Genomic DNA, 20,333 nt, shown 5'->3' on the forward strand with positions numbered 1-20,333 from the left:
GCCGTATCCCTCTGCTCACACCAGTTCATTTCTACGCAAAGCAACCCTGCACAACTTCTCAGGACCCAAGCATATCAGCAAGCTTCTCACAGAAACTGCTAGCCCAGTCCAGGCAAAGCTTTTTCTCACCCTCGTAAGTCAAACCTCACAGCCCATAGTTCTTACTGCACTCAGGTCTTTCAACTCTGACCAGAATACTCCATCAAGCTGTATTTACAGCACTGCAAGGCATCTCTTAGGCCAAGGTTTCAGATCCTTTCACATTCCTGTTGAAAATCAGCTCCAAAAGGTCAAAGCCACAGTCAGGTGTCTAGCAGCAATCCCACTCCTCAGTACCACTTTACTGTTGCAGTCAGGTTTGCATTGCTGGTAGAAATCACCCAACTAAGAGCAGCTTGTGGGAAAAAAGGATTTATTTTGGCTTACAGGCTTGAGGGGGAAGCTCCATGATGGCAGGGGAAAATGATGACATGAGCAGAGGGTGGACATCACCCCTTGGCCAACCTAAGGTGGACAATAGCAACAGGAGAGTGTGCCAAACACTGGCATGGGGAAACTGGCTATAACACCATAAGCCCACCCCCCCAACAATACCCTGCCTCCTGGAGGTGTTAATTCCCAAATCTTCATCAGCTGGGAACCTAGCATTCTGAACACCTAAGTCTATGGGGGACACCTGAATCAAACCACCACATTCTGCCTCCCAAGTGCTGGGATTAAAGGCGTGCACCATTACATCTGACTTTCCAGATTTTCTTGTTTAGCTTACATCACTCCTGACCTTGACCCTTTTCCTAACCTCAAGCCAAATCCAAGGCAGCAAGATGGGGTCAAGCCTACCCTAAGTTGGGCACAAAGAAATTCCTGTACTTTCCTGGTAAAGATGAGGTATGCAGAGAAGCATGGGCAAGCCTATTCCACAGAGAGACATATCTTACAAGGGACCATTGCTTCTGTACCCCTAGCCCCTGCCTAACCCTGGAGGTAAAGCGTGCTTCCTGAAGAATGAGTGAAGCCCATGCTTGGACCAAGGGTTGGAACCCTAGGGTTTCTTGGTTTCTCAGTGGGTCGGTTTCTCTCTTCTGTCCTGAGGTTCAAAGACAGAATAGGCAAGGGCTTTACCAGGCAAGTCGTTGCCCTACAGAAAGGCAGCTGGAAGTCATCAGCAAAAGGCTGGGTGCCTGAAGATAAAGAGAGCCCCATGTTCTAATGACATCTAGACACATGCTCCCACTCCACTCCCAGCTGTTGCTGCAAAGCAGAGAGAGTTGCAATGGGAACAGAACAGTAGCTCCTGGACCACCCAATGAGCCAGAGAACAAGAGAGAAGCCGGGCACGGTGGTGCATGCCTTTAATCCCAACACTCGGAGGCAGAGGTAGGATTGCTGTGAGTTCGAGGCCACCCTGAGACTACACAGTGAAGTCCAGGTCAGCCTGGGCTAGAGGGGAGACCCTACCTTGAAAAAAGAGAGAGAGAGAGAACAAGAGAAAAGGAGCTAATATCTCAGTAAGGATGTCCTTTATCAGCCACAAATGGACTTCCCCCCAAAACAAACTCCCATTTCCTTGACTCTACCTTCAGTGTGTAAGCCCCTACTTTGGTGATACACCTCTGATCCCAGTCCTTGGGAGGCTGAGGCAAGAGGAGCTCGGCAGGCTTGAGCACAGTCTGAACTACATAGTGAGCTATGTCAGCCAGGGCTACTCCACGAGATGCTAAAGTTCAAGGGAGAATTACAAACTCCCTTTCTCAAGGTAAGGATGCTGACGTACAAAGAGGTCAGGTGTCAACAGAGGGAAAATTATGGAGCTGGAAAGGGAATTCAGAGCCAGACGTGCTCTGCCCACCTCACCCAGGGAAGAAAGCCCCAGATTTAGCCCTGGACTGGTCGTCAGAGAGTATCCAACCTCAATTTAGTCTTTCTATGCTTCTATTAGGCAATGGAAGAGGGCAGGGCAGCACTGAGGGGGGAAATACGCAGCTCCTGCAAAGAGTTAAAAGAGTTCTAGAAACTCCAACCAAGGCAATTTGCTCATAAACATAGGAACCATCCCAGTCATTTAGTCATTTCAAAGCCCAAGCACCAACAAGCTGGTTTTCCTTCTCTGCACACACCCCAAACACCTGGGTGCAAAGGGGTAGCTGCTGCTTTTTTTTACTCAGCCTGCGTCCTCTCCCTCCAGCTGCCCGGAACGAGGGCAGGAACGACCACCAATGGCAAGTGGCAGTTGCAGCAAAGCAACACCAAGAGCGGGCTTCACGCTCGGGAGAGAACGCGCCGCCGCGCTCGTGGTTTCCGGTGCTCTGCACAGTCAGAAGCTTCTCTGGTGATGAGCTCTAGAAATGATCCCTGAGCCTGGCGTGGTGGCGCACGTCTTTAATCCCTGCACTTGGGAGACAAAGGTAGGAGGGATCACCAAGAGTTCGAGGCCACCCTGAGACTACATAAGTGAATTCCAGGTCAGCCTGGGATACAGTGAAACCCTACCTCCAAAAAAAAAAAGTATACATATATACATATACATCCATCCATCCATATATATATATCTATCCATATATATATATATATATATGTATGTATGTGTATATATATATATATATATATACACACACACATACATATATACATACATACATATATATACACATACAGAGAGAGAGAGCAGGGAGGTTTTAAGAAAAGTTTGTGGGTTGTTTTTAAAGTGGAAGGAGGAAGCTGAAGGAGTTGGAGGAAAACCTGCAATACCCCCTGGTCTCACATGAAAGAACGAAAGGAAGGGGCTGCACACATGGTTCAGTGGTTAAGGCTCTTGCCTGCAAAGCCTAACGACCAGGGGTTGACTCCCCAGTACCCACATAAAGCCAGATGCACAAAGTGGTGCATGTATTTGGAGTGTGTTTGCAACATCTGGAGGCCATGGCATGCCCATGCTCGCGCTTGCTCTCTCTCTCTCTCTCCTGTCTCTTTCTCTCCAGCTCTCCTTGCAAATAAATAAATTAATTAAAAAAGGTGGGGGTGGGGAGGGAGGGAAGTGCCATGGGATTTATTTTGTAATCATGGAAAATGTTAATAAAAATTAAAAAAAAAAAAAAGAAGCCAGGTGTGGTGGTGCAGACCTTTAACCCGGTACTCAAGAGGCAGATGTAGGAGGATCGCTGTGAGTTTGAGGCCAGCCTGGGACTACAGAGTGAGTTCCAGGTCAGCCTGGGCTAAAGATCCTACCTTGAGAAACCAAAAAGCAGAAAATAAAAAGAACTAAACAAAGACAACTGTTATTTCGACTGGAAATGAAGAACCCAAGGCCCTGAGTAACCAGGTGAGACTGAAGCCAAGTAGGTGGTATGAGGAGGCACAGCCTCCCCTAGGATGCCCTTTAAGAAGATGGCATGGGGCTGGAGAGATGGCTTAGTAGTTAAGATGTTTGCCTTCAAAGCCAAAGGATACCCGTTCGATTCTCCAGGACCCATGTAAGACAGATACAAAAGGGGGCGCAGGCATCTGGAGTTCATAGGCCCTGGCATGCACATTTTCTCCCTCTCTCTCTCTTAAGTAAATAAATAATAACAAAAAAGAATCCCAAAAATATTAAAAACAATAAAAAAGAAGAGTTGGCATGGAGTAGGACATGGTGGCGCGTTCCTTGAATCTCAGCGCTTGGGAGGCAGAGGTAGGAGGATCTCCGTGAGAGGCCACCCTGAGACTACATAATGGATTCCAGGTCAGCCTGGACTAAAGTGAAACCCTACCTCGAAGGACAAAAAAAAAAAAAAAAAAAAAAATAGAGTTGGCATGGGAACCAAAGCCCAGACCTGATTTCATAAGAAAAATCAAGAATAACGAAGTTAAAAATATTTTCTTTCTTGACAATTTCTCAGTGTTGGCAAGTAACGCATTCTTTGCTTTATTCCCAGTGCCCCAGTGTCTGGAACACAACATGCACTCCAGTGAATGACCAGATGAATGAATGATGACTCAATTAAAATATGGGTAAAAGTGGGGGGGGGCAGGTGTGGTGGCACACGCCTTTAATCCCAGCACTCGGGAGGCAGAGGTAGGAGGATTGCCATGAGTTCAAGGCCACCCTGAGACAACATAGTGAATTCCAGGTCAGCCTGAGCTAGAGTGAGATGCTACGTTGAAAAAAATACATATATACATACATGCATATATATATATATATGAGTGTGTGTGTGTGTACACATACATGCAAAAGGGATTGAGGGGTGTAGCTCACTGGCAGAGCACTTGCCTACCAGTGTTTGAGGCCCTAGTTCAATTCCCAGCACTGTAAAAAGAAAAGAAAAATAGCAAAGAATTTGAATAGATATTTTTCCAACAAGTTTATGAAATGAAAATTAAAATCACTACTGGGTTAAGGAGATGGCTCAGCAGTTAAAGGAACTTGCTTGCAAAGTATGTCAGCCCAGGTTCGACTCACCAGTATTCACAAAAAGCCAAATGCACAAAGTGGCACATGTGTCTGGAGTTCATTTGCAATGCCAGGAGGTCCTGGCATGCCCATACTCACTCACCCTCTCTGTCTTTCTCTTTCCATCTCTCAAATAAATAAATAAATAAATACAATTTTTAATAAGAAACAAAGAAAAAAGTAACCTCAAATGTCCTGTTCTCTGTCTAGGCTTTACAAAGAAAGCTGATTTGAAAAAGATCAATCTTCATACCTACGTTTTTGGACAATGAAACACATAGACATAGATTGTTACTAGAAAAGTTTCAGTGCCAGGGATGGGATACCTTCCAGTGAGTTGTTGGCCAGGGAGGTCCCTGATGCCCCAAAAACATTACAGGCCATTGCCAAAGCCCTTGGTTTCCCACCAGGAATAGATGGTAAGACCTTATTGCTGAAGACTCCACACACTTGGGCTGCAAGGCCACTGAGAAATCCTGTTGGAGCTGAGCTGAAAATCTCCTCCATGTAGACCAGCAGACAGAAAGCTGGAAAAAGCTATGCTGCATGCAGTTCAATGGGAGAGAGAGAAATCACCAGTGAAGATACTCAACAGTGGACACTGCAAGCCTTATATTTGGCCAGTCAGGCCAAATGAGCCAATGAGTGCAATAGTGGCACATCTGTTATGGGAGAAACAACCACCCTTTAATTTGACTAGAAGCCTACTCCATGGGAGGGAATATATCCCTGATACTGAAAACATACAACAGGGGTAGTCATGAGTCCTAGGGGTGTAATATCTGCTGCTTTCTGGCTAAATGTATATACTATGCTCACCAAACTGCCCAGTAAGCACTTCTCTTAATGTTCATATCCACATAATAATGCTACTCTCATTTTTGATTAGAGAAACTTCTCTTTTCAGATGGCAGTGACCTTGGGATGACTCAGAAGGCACCATGGTGCTCAGAAGTGACAGAGGAATGCTCAGCACTGAAATATCTCTATCACACCTTCCACGGCTCAGGGTCTATTGCAGAAGAGGTGGCAGAAAAAATGTAAGAGCCAAAGGAAGGGTAGGACTCCTTACAACATGCTCCTCCAGACACAAAATGGCCTGGATTTCCATGACTTCACCGTGCCTGACACTACCTACACAAGACCACCATAATACGAGGAAATGATCATGACATCAAAATAAAGAGACACTGATTGAGAGGGGGAGGGGTTATGAGGGAGAGTGGAGTTTCAAAGGGGAAAGTGGGAGAGGGGAGAGAGGGAATTACCAGGGGATATTATTTACAATCATGGAAATTGTCAAAAATAAATAATTTTTTTTAAAGGGGCTGGAGGGATGGCTTAGTGGTTAAGCACTTGCCTGTGAAGCCTAAGGACCCCAGTTCAAGGCTCGATTCCCCAGGACCCACTTAAGCCAGATGCACAAGGGGGCGCATGCATCTGGAGTTAGTTTGCAGTGGCTGGAGGCCCTGGCGCACCCATTCTCTCTCTGTCACTCTCAAATAAATAAAAATAAACAAAAAAAAAAAAAAGAAAAGAAAAAAGAAAACAACAATCTTCTTTTGTTCTTTTGTTTTTAAAGATGTTGTGGTGCACACCTTTTTTAAAAAAGGATATTCTTTTAACATCATTTTCTTTAAAAAATTATATTTATTTAGTTGACAGAGAAAGAGGAAGAGAGAGAGAAAGAATGGGCACGTGAGGGCCTCTAGCCAGTGCATATGAACTCCAGACACGTGCGCCCCCTTGAGCATCTGGCTAATGTGGGTCCTGGGGAATCAAACCTGGGTCCTTTGGCTTTGCAGGCAAACACCTTACCTGCTAAGCCATCCCTCCAGCCCTCTTTTTAAAAATATTTTATTTTTATTTATTTATTTGAAAGAGGGAAAGAGGCAGAGAGGCAGAGAGAGAGAGAGAAAATGGGCGCACCAGGGCTTCCAGCCACTGCAAACAAACCCCAGATGCATGCACCACCTTGTACATCTGGCTTACATGGGTCCTGGGGAATCGAACCAATGTCCTTTGGCTTTGCAAGCAAGTGCCTTAACCGCTAAGCCATCCCTCCAGCTCTGTTCTTTGTCTTTTATTATATCATTCCATCTGTTTATACAGCTGACCTCTTTTCCTCATCCCATTGTACACTTACTTGATTTTATGGAATGTGCTGTCCTGGAAATGAACAGAAGCCAAATTAAAGTATTTAAAATATGGGGCTGGGTATTAGCTCAGCTGTAGCACTCAGCTCAGAGTGAGTTTGATCCCCAGCACCGCATAAAACCGAGGCTGGTAAGCTGAGCATGGTGGCAACACGCCTTTAACCCAGCACTAGGGAGGCAGAGGTAGGACGATCACCGTGAGTTCGAGGCCACCCTGAGACTACATAGTGAATTCCAGGTCAGCCTGGACCAAGGTGAAACCCTAACCCCCCCCCCCCAAAAAAAAAAGCTGCTGTGTATATTTCCCTCTCCTCAGCAAGTTGTCTTCTTTTTTTAATTTTTAATTTATTTTATTTATCTATCTATTTTATTTTATTTTGAGGTAGGGTCTCACTCTAGTCCAGGCTGACCTGGAATTCACTCTGTATTCTCAGGGTGGCCTGGAACCCACAGAGATCCTCCTACCTCTGCCTCCTGAGTGCTGGGATTAAAGGCGTGTGCCACCACGCCTGGCTAAATATTTTTATTTTATTTATTTATTAGACACACACAGAGAGACAGAGAATGGCGCACCAGGGCCTCCAGCCACTGCAAACAAACTCCAGACACATGCACCACCATGTGTATCTGGCTTATGTGGGTTCTGGCAAACCATGCTTAAAAGCTTAAGCAGCCCAAGGAAAGGTAGAACTGCTTACAATGAAATTGTCCAGACAGAAACTGGCCTCGATATCCATGACCTCGCAGTGCCTGGCACTACCTTCACAAGACCCGCATAATAGGAGGAAAAGATGATGACATCAAAATAAAAGACTTATGGAGAGAGGGAGGGGATGGGATGGAAAGTGGATTTGTGAAGGGGAAAGAGGGGGAAGGAATTATCATGGTTTTTTGTCTGTAAGTATGGCAGTTGTCAATGAAATTAGTTAATTAACTAAATGCATTTATTTTATTTATTTGTTTATTTATTTATTTGAGAGTGACAGAGAGAGAAAGAGGCAGAGAGAGAGGAGAGTGGGTGAGCCAGGGCTTCCAGCCTCTGGCTCCTTAGGCTTCACAGGCAAGCACTTAACCGCTAAGCCATCTCTCCAGCCCCAGACCATCTTTTTTTTAAAAGGCATGGCTTAGTGATTAAGCGCTTGCCTGTGAAGCCTAAGGACCCGGGTTTGAGGCTCGGTTCCCCAGGTCCCACGTTAGCCAGATGCACAAGGGGGTGCACGCGTCTGGAGTTCGTTTGCAGAGGCTGGAAGCCCTGGCGCGCCCATTCTCTCTCTCTCCCTCTATCTGTCTTTCTCTCTGTCTCTGTCGCTCTCAAATAAATAATAAAAAAAAAAATTTAAAAAAAGCTTAAGTGCCTGACCTTTCCTTGTAACCTGACTCCTACCCAGCTGTAAAAACCTGTAAGTCTCTGAGACTCACAAACAAGATCACTAACCTTGTTTGATTTCTTGCAGTGCAGGAGGAGGGTTGAAACCAGAACCTTCCTCATACTAGGCAAGCACCCTAAGAATGATGGACATCCCCAGCCTCTTACTGATCTTGTTAACAGTAAAAACACGTCTTAATCCCCTGTGACCTATCAAACCTTGACCTCATTCACCAAAACTTATTAGTAAAAAGTTCCTTAGGAACCCTGTGAACAGTGTAATTCTCAGACGCCACCAAAATCTAGAAGGATCACAGGAGACCTTGTCTCAAAAAAACAAAACAAAAATAAAAAGGAAGGGAGGAGGAAAAAAGGGACAGAGGGAGAAAAGGGGGCAAAAAAAGAGAAAAAGAAGAAAAACAGCTACCAAACTCTTACACTTGGCTACTGTTAAGATACTTAAGACTCAGAGCCTGGCATGGTGGTGCACACCTTTAATCCCAGCACTCGGGAGGCAGAGGTATGAAGATCACCATGAGTTCGAGGCCACCCTGAGACTACATAGTGAATTCCAGGCCAGCCTGAGCTAGAGTGAGACTCTACCTCAAAAAACAAAAAACAAATAAAAAAATCTGCTTCTCAGTCATGGGAGCTCAAGCCTTTAATCCCAGCACTCAAGAGGCTGAAATAAAAGAATCACCAGGAGTACAAGGCCAGCCTGTGTTTGATTACCCCAGTACCCAAAATCAGATGAACAAAGTGGCACATGCATCTGGGGACAATAAGACATTTAAATAAGCATATGTTCCTAGATATATATGATATACCTCAATACAAAGGTTTTAAAAAATCCTTGTAGGGGGCTGGAGAGATGGCTTAGTGGTTAAGCACTTGCCTGTGAAGCCTAAGGACCCCGGTCCGAGGCTCGATTTCCCAGGACCCACATTAGCCAGATGCACAAGGGGGCGCACGCATCTGGAATTCATCTGCAGTGGCTGGAAGCCCTGGCGTGCCCATTCTCTCTCTCTCTCTCTTTCTACCTCTTTCTCTGTCGCTTTCAAATAAAATAAAAATAAACCAAAAATTAAAAAAAAAATCCTTGTAGGACTGGAGGGATTGCTTAGTGGTTAAGGCATTTGCCTAGGCTCCCGGTTTGATTCTCCAGAACCCATGTTAGCCAGATACATAAGGGCCAGCCTGGGACTACAGAGTGAGTTCCAGGTCTGCTTGGGCTATAGTGAGGCCTACCTCAAAAAAAAAAAAACAAAAAAACAATAAGCCAGTCGTGGTGGTGCACGCCTTTAATCCCAGCACTCGGGAGGCAGAGGTAGGAGGATCGCCATGAGTTCAAGGCCACCCTGAGACTACATAGTGAATTCCAGGTCAGCCTGAGGTAGAGTGAGATCCTACCTTGAAATACAAAAAGGAAAAAAAAAAAAGGTGGGGGGAGAAGGGAGGGTATTACCATGGGATACTTTTTATAACCATGGAAAATATTAATAAAATTTGAGAAAAAAAACAAAAACAAAAACAAGCTGGGCATGGTGGTGCATGCCTTTAGTACCAGCATTTGGGAGGCAGAGGTAGGAGGATCGCCATCAGTTCAAGGCCAGTCTGAAGCTACATAGTGAATTCCAGGAATGGGGGATGGGAAAGTTGAGTGAGACCCTACCTTGAAAAACGAATGAACAAACAAACAAACAAAAAAAGCTGGAGAACTGGAGAGATTGCTTAGTGGTTAAGGCATTTGCCTGCAAAGCCAAAGGCCCAGGTTTGATTCCCCAGGACCCACGTTAGCCAGATGCACAAGGGGGCACATGCATCTGGAGTTCCTTTGCAGTGGCTGGAGGCCCTGGTGTGCCCATTCTCTTCTTCAATCCCCCCTTTCTCTCTCTCAAATAAATAAATAAATAATACATATATATATTTATAACACACACACACACATATATATATATATTATTATTTTTTTTTTTAAAGGCTGGAGAGATGGCTTAGCGGTTAAGGTGCTTTCCTGTGAAGTCTAAGGACCCATGTTCAACTCTCCAGATCCCATGTAAGCCAGAGGTACAAGATGACACAAGTGTGCAAGGTTGCACATGTGCACACGGTGGCACACAGAACTGGAGTTCAATTGCAATGGCTGGAGGCCCTGGTGTGCCAATTCTCTCTCTTTCTTGATTTCTCACATTAAAAAAAAAAAAGGTCAGTCTGTGGGCTTGCCTCAAAAAAAAAAAATCCTTGTTGATATATAATAATAAACTAAATTTGTTTTTGGCTTTTCCAAGGTAGGGTCTCACGGTAGCTCAGGCTGACCTGGAATTTACTCTGTAGTCCAAGGGTGGCCCTGAACTAACAAGGATCCTCCTACCTCTCTGCCTGACAAGTGCTGGGATTAAAGGCATGCGCCACCAGGCCCGGCATAATAAACTAAATTTAACAACAGATTGTTGGATCTAGTTCCAATTATTTTTAAAATGAATAAATAAATAAAATCAGGGCTGGGAAATAGCTTAGTGGTTAAGGCGTTTGCCTGCAAGGCTTAAGGACCCCGGTTCAATTCCCTAGGACCCACATAAGCCAAATGCACAGGGGACGCATGTGTCTAGAGTTCATTTGCAGCGGCTGGAGGCCCTGGCATGCCCATTCTCTCTCTCTGCCTCTTCCTCTTTCTCTCTCAAATAAATAAAGATATAAGATATTTTTAAAAAGTAAAAATAAAATCAACACACATTACTTCTGTGAAAATATGTACATACATTAATAACCAATGCTGGGATAACCAAGAAAATACATCTGCTGGTAATTTCTACCTTAGAAATTACTTGAGAATTCCTTTTTTTCTGTTTGTTTCCAGGTAGGGTCTCACTCTAGCTCAGGATGACCTGGAACTCACTCTGTAGTCCCAGGCCAGCCTCAAACTCTACCTCTGCCTCCAAAGTGCTGGGATTGCAGGCGTGCACCACCATACCCACTAGCCAGCTGGTTTTCTAGGCTAATTGGTTCAACAATTGTAGGAGACAAAGGCCTTTATGGGGTGGGGGGGACAAAAACGGAAACTGAGAAGTTAAACGTGTCAAGATCCTGTCAAAAAGGTGGAACTGGCTCAGCGTGAAGTCGCTGGCCTGCAAATACTAACAACCTGGTTTTGATTCTCCAGTAGTGGCACACGTATCTGGGGTTTGTTTGCAGTAGCCCTGGCACACCCATACTATCTCTGTCTCTCTCTCTCTGCTTGCAAACAAATAAATTTAAAAAAGTCTGATTTGGTTGCATGTGGTGGCTCATGCCTTTAATCCCAGCACTCACTTGGGAGGCAGAGGTAGGAGGATCACCGTGAGTTTGAGGCCACCCTGAGACTGCATAGTGAATTCCAGGTCAGCCTGGACCAGAGTGAGACCCTACCTTGAAAAACCAACAATCATCATCATCATCATCATCATCTTAAATATTTTATTTATTTGTTTATTTAGGAGCGAGAGAGAGAATGGGCATGCCAGGACCACTAGCCACTGCAAACAAACTCTAGATGCATGCACCACTTTGTGTATCTGGCTTTCTGTGGGTACTGGGGAATCGAACCTGGGTCCTTAGGCTTTGCAGGCAAGTACCTTAACCGCTGAGCCATCTCGTCAGGCCAATAATAATAATTTTAAAAAGAAAGCAAAACAGCAAGAGGTGTTTTTTGTTTTGTTTTTGGAGGTAGGGTCTTGTTCTAGCCCAGACTACCTGGAATGCACTCTAGTCTCAGGCTGGCCAGGACCTCACGGTGGTCTCCTGCCTCTGCCTCCCACGTGCTGGGTCTGAAGGCATGAGGCACGACGCCTGACATAAGAGGTGTCTTTTTTGAGGTAGGGTCTCAGGGTGACCTCAAACTCATGGCGATCCTCCTACTTCTGCCTCCCAATGGCTGAGATTAAAGGTGTGCACCACCACGCCCGGCTCAGAGGTATGTTTTGAAGGTTTCAACACTTGCTGCAAACTTGGACCCTTTCCACCCAGCCTCCCTCATTACACAGAGTCCACCAAATGCCACAGGTCTGTGGAAATTTCCAAGAGCAGTACTTTCAGCATGTGTTCCCAGTAGGGTACCCCCAAATGCCTTCAAGTATATATGGGTTCATTCCATAATTTATTTGTGCATTTGATTTATTTATTTTATTGTTATTATTTCATTTTTATTTATTTATTTATTTGTTTTTTTGAGGCAGGGTCTCACTCTAGCTCAGGCTGACCTGGAATTCACTATGGAGTCTCAGGGTGGCCTCGAACTCACAGTGATCCTCCTACCTCTGCCTCCCGAGTGCTGGGATTAAAGGTGTGCGCCACCATGCTGGCTCATTTGATTTCATTAACTTAGCTCACTCTCCTGCCCTCCTGGTCAAACCTACAAGTCCTTGGAACCCAGCCTGCGTAGCTCTCAGCTAACCCACAGGGCCTTATGTTCCCTATTTGGTCTATTCTCACAAGACCTGGACAGAAAACGTGAGCTAGTTGGGTCAGGGAAACCCAGGTAGGACAGCTGTGGCATTCTGTGACATCCCGGGGCAGGCAACTAAAGGTAGGACTAGCAGTCACGGCGGACACAGAGTATTACATGATTTTCCAGGGTCACAGAACACAAGCAGAACGGGGACCCAGAGAGTCAGGGATATTGGTAAAGCCTGAGCAAACATGCTCAAGGGGAGAAGGTGTTTGTTTTACTTCCTGAAATCCTACCTGCTGGGTGGAGGGTTTTAGGACTTGGACCAGGAGTTAATAAGTGGACAACCGTGACCCTGCAGGAAGCTCAAACTGCTTCGAGCCCTAGGCAAGATCTACAAATTCTTTCAGAACCTGGCACCAGGTACCCAGAACCTTAGAAGTATTTCCCAAGCAAAGGCCAAAGCAGGGCTTCCTTGGTGATGGTATCATGCCAACTACCAGCCAAGCTTTTGAAATAAAGTCGAAAGCAATCTCCTGATTAGATCCAAGTCATGAACTAACAGCGACCTTTGACTCTTTCTCTCACTGATGTCCTGTACCAGGCTAGTTCCCAGGTACTAAGAAAAATATGCGTCATCAACAAGACTATGAAACAAGCAAGGGTACCAGCATGGTGGCGCACACCTGTAACCTCAGTACTTGGGAGGTAGAGGCAGGAGGATTAGGAGTCCAAGGTAATCCTCAGATTCAACATGACACCCTGTCTCAAGCAAACAGACAGACACAAGCAAGTGGATCTCAGGAAGTAGTTCCACTTTGGAGCACCTCCAAAGCATGAGCCAGGTCCTTGCCTAGCTATGGAAAAAAAAAAAAAAAAGCAACTGACTGGGTTTCTGAATTTCAGTAATACATAGGAAACAAAGAACTGATATGTAGCCTGCCTTTTAAAGCCCTTATGAATTAATAAGGACACATAATCTACCATAATAAATGAAAAAGGATATGGATATGGGGCTGGAGAGATGGCTTAGTGGCAAGGCATTTGACTGCGAAGCCAAAGGACCCAGTTTCAATTCTCCAGGACCCACATAAGCCAGATGCACAAGAGGCACATGCATCTGGAGTTCATTTTCAGTGGCTGGAGGCCCTGGCATTCCCATTCTCTCTCTGTCTGTCTCTCTTCTATCTCTCTTGCTCTCTGCTTGCAAATAAATAAATAAAAAGAAAAAAAATATTTTTAAAAAGAATATGATATATAAGAGCCACTGTAGATATGAACAATAAACATTTGGAAAAAAAAAAATTCAAGCCAGGTGTGGAGGCACATGCCTTTCTTTAATCCCAGCACTGAGGTGGCCAAGGTAGGAGGAGGATCGCTGTGAGTTTGAGGCCACCCTGAGACTACATAGTGAATTCCAGGTCAGCCTGGGTATGAGCGAGCCCCTACTTCAAAAAACCAAAAACTAAATAAATAAGCAAACAAAAACTGGGGGTGTTGTATCTCAGTGACTGAGTACTTGTCTAGTATGTGCAAAGTTCTGAGTTTAAAGGTCTCATGGGACTGGGGAGATGGCTCAGTAGCTAAAACACTTGCTTGCTAAGCCTAATGGCCAAGGTTCAATTCCCAAGCACCCACGTAAAGTCAGATGCAAAAAGGGCACATGCATCTGGAGTTTGTTGGAGTGGCTAGAAGCCCTGGGAACCTCATACTTGCTTTCTCTTTCTCTCTCTATCCCCACAAATAAAATAAATAGGTAAGTTCCTTTTTTGTTGTTGTTGTTCGAGGTAGGGCCTTGCTCTCTAGCCCAGGCTGACCTGGAATTCACTATGTATTCTCAGGGTGGCCTCGAATTCACAGCCACCTTACCTCTGCTTCCCCAGTGCTGCAATTAAAGGCGTGCACCACCATGCCCAGCTAAATAAACACATATTTTGTAAAAGGCCTGATAGTTAATCTTTGTCAATTTCACTGGGTTTTCAATCACCTAGGAGACAGCATGGGGTGTGTCTATGAGTTTTTCTAGAGGGCTTTAGTTGAGGAGGGAAGGCTTGCCCTGAATGTGGGCAGCAGCCCCACCCCCTGGGCTTTCTGACTATGACTGCCATGCGGCCTCCACTCCTTCGCCACAACTATGGGGGATCTTGGGTTACCCTTCTCTCTTCATGAGGACTAGATCCTCAAACCTGAGCCACAATAAATGCTTTCTTCCTGAAATTGGGTATTCTGTCCCAGCCACAAGGGAAAGTGATACAAAAAAAGGCAGAGAAAAGAAAGGTAGAGCTGGGTGTGGTAGCTCACGCCTGTAATCCAAGCTTGTGAAAGGTTGAGACAGGAGAATTGCTCTGAGTCCAAGGCCAGCCTGTGTTACACAGTGAGACCATGTCTAGAAAACAAAACAACAGCAAGAAAAAAAAAAAAAAAAGATGGGACAGAATGGATAAGGAAGAGGAAGAGGAGAGAGGCAGAAGAGAAAGAGAAGGAAGGAGGGAGGGAGGAAAGGAGGAAGGGAGGGAGGAATAGAAATTCTGTACCTTAGGTATTGTGTAATGGGTGTAAACATGCTATGGTTTGAATGTATCCCCAGATTTCTTATATTAGGAATTTGCTCTCCAAATTCATGGTTTATAGAATTTGGAAGTAGGACCTTTGGGACAAGGTTGGGCCATGAGGGCTATGCACTAGATGCACTTGTGAATGGAGTAATCCACTCACAGATTTGTGGATTAATGGGTCATAAAGTAGCCTTGTTTGAAGCTCCCCCTGGCATATTTGCTCTATTGCCATGTGCTGCCCTTTGCTATGTCATGACCCACTGGGGTTGCCCTCACTCATGCTTAGCAGACACTGGCACCATGAAGCTTGCCAGACCTTTGAGCTAAATGAGTCTCTGTTCTGGACAAAATTCTCAGTTCTGTGGTTTTCAGTTATAGCAACAGAAAATAAATGCACAAGGCCATTAAAATTCAGTGAACAATGCACTGAAGATCTGGGTAATTTAACATATGCAATTATACCATAAAGTCTTATGATCATCACCTGAAGGAACCGACAGCCTATAAAAGGCACAGGCTACAGGGAGCTCCCAGAGAGAGGAGTAAACACCATAAAAAAAAGATCCTGGCTAAGGGGAGAATTTTTTTTTTTTTTTTTTAATTAAAGAGAGAGGGAGAGACAATGGGCTTGCCAGGGCCTCCCACCACTGAAAACAAACTCCAGACATATGCACCACCTTGTGCATCTGGATTTATGTGGGTACTAGGGAATCGAACCTGGCTCCTTTGGCTTTGCTGCTAAGAGCCTTAACTGCTAAGCCAGCTCTCCAGCTCCTTTTTTTAAATTTTTTTTTAATAGCTGTTTCAAGGTACGGTCTCACTCTAGCCTAGAGTGACCTAGATCACTCTACAGTCCCAGGCTGGCCTGGATCTCAATCATCCTCCTACCTCTGCCTCCTGAGTGCTGGGATTAAAGGTGTGCGCGCAGCAGCTAGGAGGAGAGTTTTACTTCTTTCGGATGGAACTGCCAATGTGTGTGTGGGGGGGGCGGGGGTTAGTTCTGGATATGTAGAGAAAGTGCATAGGAAGTTGTTATTTGGGGTCCAGCAAATTCTCGCGAGAAAACAATAGGGCTGAGGATGTAGATTGTAATGTGCACAAGGTTCTGGATCTGACCCCTAGTACTGCCAAAGATATTTAAAAAACAAGAGACATTTCTGAAAGCTCCAAGTTCCCCAGCTCAGGTTTCTCCTTCCAACACTTCGATTGCAGCTCAGGAGTCGGGGGTGGAGGCTGGTTCAATCCCTTTGATGGGATTGCTGAAGTCTAAATTTTAGCTATCTAGAAACAAAAGCAAGCTTTCCTCCACCTAGCAAGCCAGCAGGTATTTATTAGCAAGAAAGAAACCAGGCTCTAAGATTAGGTAACACACCCTAAATCATCCAGCCATGAGGTGGAAGAGCCAGGACTGTCCACTCAAGATAATCTGGCTTCAAATTCTTACTCTCTCCTGTCAGGCAAAACCAGACTCGAGCTGACCTGAGTGAAGTGTGGTGGCATAGGTACCCGAAAGGCTGACATGGAAGGATTGCTTGGAGGTTAAGGTTGAGGTCAGCTTCCAGTAGCCCATGATACAGGAGTCGAGATGGCTGATGGTTGGTAGGAGGAAACAACCTGGAACTATGGGATTTAAGCCTATAATGGCCGTCTTTCCCTGAGATAGAGTTATAATTTTGGTTTGGTTTTGCTGACCTGAGGATAAAACCTAGAGTCTCAAATTGTTTGCAAAGTGTTCTACCATTGAGATTTTTAAAAAAGACATGGTTGGGGGCGGGGGTGGTGGAAAGGTGGCTTAATGGTTACAATCACTTGCTGCATAACCATGACAGTCAGAGTTTGGATCCCCACAACACAAGTAGCACACACACACACACATCTATAATCCCAACCAGGCCTATGATAATGGGAAGCAGAGCCAAGAGAATGTGATCAAAGCTCATAGGCCAACTAGTCTGGCATTCACAGCAGCAGCAGAAAAAAAAAAAAAATCAACCAGAGCTGGGCATGGTAGCACACGCCTTTAATCTCAGCTTTTGGGAGGCAGAGGTAGGGAGGATTGCTGTGAGTTTGAGGCCACCCTGAGACTACATAGTGAATTCCAGGTCCATCTGAGCTAGAGTGCTACCTCGGAAAACAAAACAAAACAAACAAACAAAAAAAGTTTAAAAAAAAAATCAACCAAAGGACTCTTGCCTCCAGACCAGCTGGAAGGTAAGGACTCACAGGCTGTGGCTGTCCTCCGGTCTCTAGGTGTGTAGATGTGCACCACCACACATGCACACCCCTACACACCCATCCCCACATACACTTGGTCAAATGGCTCCGTTGGTAGAGTGCCTGCCTGTAGCATGCACGAGGCCCTGAGTTCAATCCTCAGCACCACATAAACTAAGTATGGTGGCTCACACCTATAATCCAAGCCCTTGGGAGACAGAAGATCAGAAGTTCAAGGCCATCCTCAGCTACATATAGAATTTGAGGCCAGCCTAAGCCAGAGTGACACAAACGTAACCACCACCACCAACAAAACAGCAAGACAAAGAGCCACAGGCCTGGGGCACCAGGCGGCTGTAAAGTTCTACCAGGAAGAGGGGAGACAAGAAAGCGAAGATTTCCCACAATCCAGTGCTCCCCTTGATTTGTCTCATTCTCCCACCAGACTTCAAGTTCCAGTCTGAGTTCTATAGCCTAGGTGCTTGACACAGTGCACACGCCAAGCTCTGAGTACTCAAATGTTTGAGATGCCTTTGGAGTTGGAGGCTTCCAGAGGGGAGTGTAGGGAAGAATGGGACAAAAGCCTTACTCTCAGCAGGGAAGAATGCCAGCCCGCAGCCCTGGGAGGGGTGGGAAGAAGTTAGACCAGATGCTCAGAAAATCTTCCCCCCCCCTCTCTATTTCTCTTCTAGGCACAATTTCTCTGGGCCCTGGCACCCAGACCCTCAGAGGTCAAAGGCCTGGGGCAAATAAGTGACCTGCTTTGTGCTTTGTTTACACACAAGAATGCAAAAAAAAAAAAAAAAAGAGGCATGGTGGCACATGCCTTTAATCCCAGCACTCAGGAGGCAGAGAGGTAGGAGGATGGCTATGAGTTCAAGGCCACCCTGAGACTACATAGTGAATTCCAGGTCAGCCTGGGCTAGAGTGAAACCCTACTTAGAAAAACAAAAAACAAAAGCAAACAAACAACAACAACAACAAAAGATCAGGAATGTTGCTATGTAATCTCATGGGCCTGATTTTACATCATAAAATAGACGTACTGGGCTGGAGAGATGGCTTAGCGGTTAAGCGCTTACCTGTGAAGCCTAAGGACCCTGGTTGGAGGCTTGATTCCCCAGGACCCACGTTAGCCAGATGCACAAGGGGGTGTATGCCTCTGGAGTTCGTTGGCAGTGGGTGGAGGCCCTGATGCACCCATTCTCTCTATCTGCCTCTTTCTCTTTGTGTCTGTTGCTCTCAAATAAATAAACAAACAAAATTTTTTTTTTAATAGATGTACATTTGGAAGTCACTTTCCTTAGGGTCCTCACAGTCAAAGGAAGGGGGAGGTAACTCAGGAATCCAAAGGGGAGAAGTGGAAACTGGCAATTGGAAGCTGGGGCGGGCTGAATAAGCGTAGGGAGGAGGGAGAAGTCCAGCTGGATCCCTTCAGCCAGATCTCATGCAGGGCTCAGCCTTGGATCCCCTGTGTTTCCTCAGGAAATGAAGCTGAGGCAAGTTAAGTACTGCGTGTGGACTAGGGTTGTCACTTGGTGATAGTAGTCCTTACCCAGCATGCATGAGGCCCTGGGATTGATTTCCCACCAGAGGGGTGGGGGAGGGAAGGAGAGGAAGGAAGAGAGAGAGAAAGAAAGAAAAAAAAAACTGCCTGCTTTCTAGCTTTCAGGAACCACTATCAGTTTAAGAAGGCTGTAATCTTAGAATTCTGGACAAAAAGGAATCCTCCAACTTCTCTAACTTCAAAAAAAGAAACATGGAAATTGAGTTCTTAGAGACACAGCTTTGTTTAGGCTGTTTCCCCTTTTCATTCCCACGTTCTATGCACAACTGTGTCCTCAAGAAACAGTGGCCCGGCTGGGTAGCAGGGCAGGTTCAGCTGTGTGCTGGCCTTCCCCCTACTGGAAGCTGAGGGAAGCGCGACCACTGACCTCAGCACAGCCAGCTCTCTCAACTTCGGCCTTTTCCCACTGCAGTCTCATGCAGTGCCCCCTTACCCCTTGTGACACCAGCTTCGCTTACACCTACCTCTGCCAGCCCGCTTCCCATCTCTTGCCCCAGAACAGATTAAAACAAGCCTAGGGCGGGACGTGGTGGCCCATGCGTTTAATCCCAGCACTTGGGGGGCGGGGGATGTGGAGGTAAGAAAATGGCCGTGAGTTCGAGGCCACCCTGAGACTACATAGTGAATTCCAGGTCAGCCTGGGCTAAAGCAGGACCCTACCTCGACAAAACAAAAACAAGCCTAGGAGTGTGTGGTCATGAGTGAAAGCAGAGATGGGAGAAAGGGGGTTGCTATGTTTAATGGTCTCAGGACCCCCAAGTGGTGCCCAAGTTTATCAATGGGGGGAGGGGGTTCCAGTTGAAAGACTGTCCTGGGAGAACATACCCCTGTCCCTCAGGGTGTACTGCTAAAAGACCATGCTCTTGGCTCTGTATGCCCATAAAGGAAGGAATATAAACTCCTGAAGTAGAGTTTGGATTCAGGACTGGACGACTGCAGTCACGATCCGCAGCCCCAGCCAGGTCATCTTCCCCCTCCCCCCAGATAGTAATGTCCCAGAGCGCGTACGTGGTGGGGGTGGGGAGAGTTACCTGCTCCCCAATGTAGGTCCTCCAAAGTTGGGCAGTGGAGGTCTCCCAGCTCCAGTAGGATCAGCTCCCCCAGCGAAGCTGTGCAGAGCTCCCCACATTCCCTCCTGTGGGAATGCCCAGCTCCCCCCTGATCCCCCCCCGCCCCATCTTTCCCGCGCTGGGTACCTGAGCCGGCGGACGAAAGGCAACTTTGCTTCCTGCCAATCCCGGGCGGCGATGGCCCGGGGTCCGTGCGCCCCCAGGCTCCCGACGCACAGCTTCCCCAGACGCAGCATCCTGTGGTACACAGCCATGGCTCGCAGCTGCTGGCCAAGCGACCCGGCCCGAGTAAACTTTTAAAGTGAGCCGGAGGCCGGGCGCCTGCGGGACCAGAGCCGAGAGGGCGGGGAGGGTCGCTCTGCCTATGGGGTGCGGAGGGCCGGGTCCCCGCGGGGCGGGGCGGGGCGGGGCCAGGCCGGGCCGGGCCGGGCCGGGAAGTGGAGGACTGCGCGCCCAGGGCCACCTTAGCGTGGGATCTGCGGCCCTGGGAGCCCCACCTCGGAGAATCGCCCTGGTTTTCCTCTAGATCCAGAGGTCTAGGCTGCAGCCC

At 46.5% G+C, this 20,333-nt stretch overlaps 1 protein-coding gene and 1 non-coding gene across 2 annotated transcripts in view; both read right to left on the reverse strand.

The window, feature by feature from the left end:
• The window catches only part of Acsf2 (acyl-CoA synthetase family member 2), a 37,246-nt gene extending 17,168 nt beyond the window's left edge, over nt 1-20,078 (reverse strand). Inside the window, exon 1 of the mRNA XM_004655575.2 lies at nt 19,910-20,078. Coding sequence (XP_004655632.1) covers nt 19,910-20,037 — 128 coding nt within the window. The 5' untranslated portion in view covers nt 20,038-20,078. The remainder of the gene's footprint in view (nt 1-19,909) is intronic.
• LOC123463670 lies at nt 2,160-2,365 on the reverse strand. Its single transcript, XR_006639069.1, has one exon. It is a non-coding gene; the product is annotated as a small nucleolar RNA U3 (small nucleolar RNA).
• Nucleotides 20,079-20,333: the final 255 nt, after the last annotated feature.

Source organism: Jaculus jaculus, chromosome 9 (assembly GCF_020740685.1).
Source record: "Jaculus jaculus isolate mJacJac1 chromosome 9, mJacJac1.mat.Y.cur, whole genome shotgun sequence".
NCBI lineage: Eukaryota > Metazoa > Chordata > Mammalia > Rodentia > Dipodidae > Jaculus > Jaculus jaculus.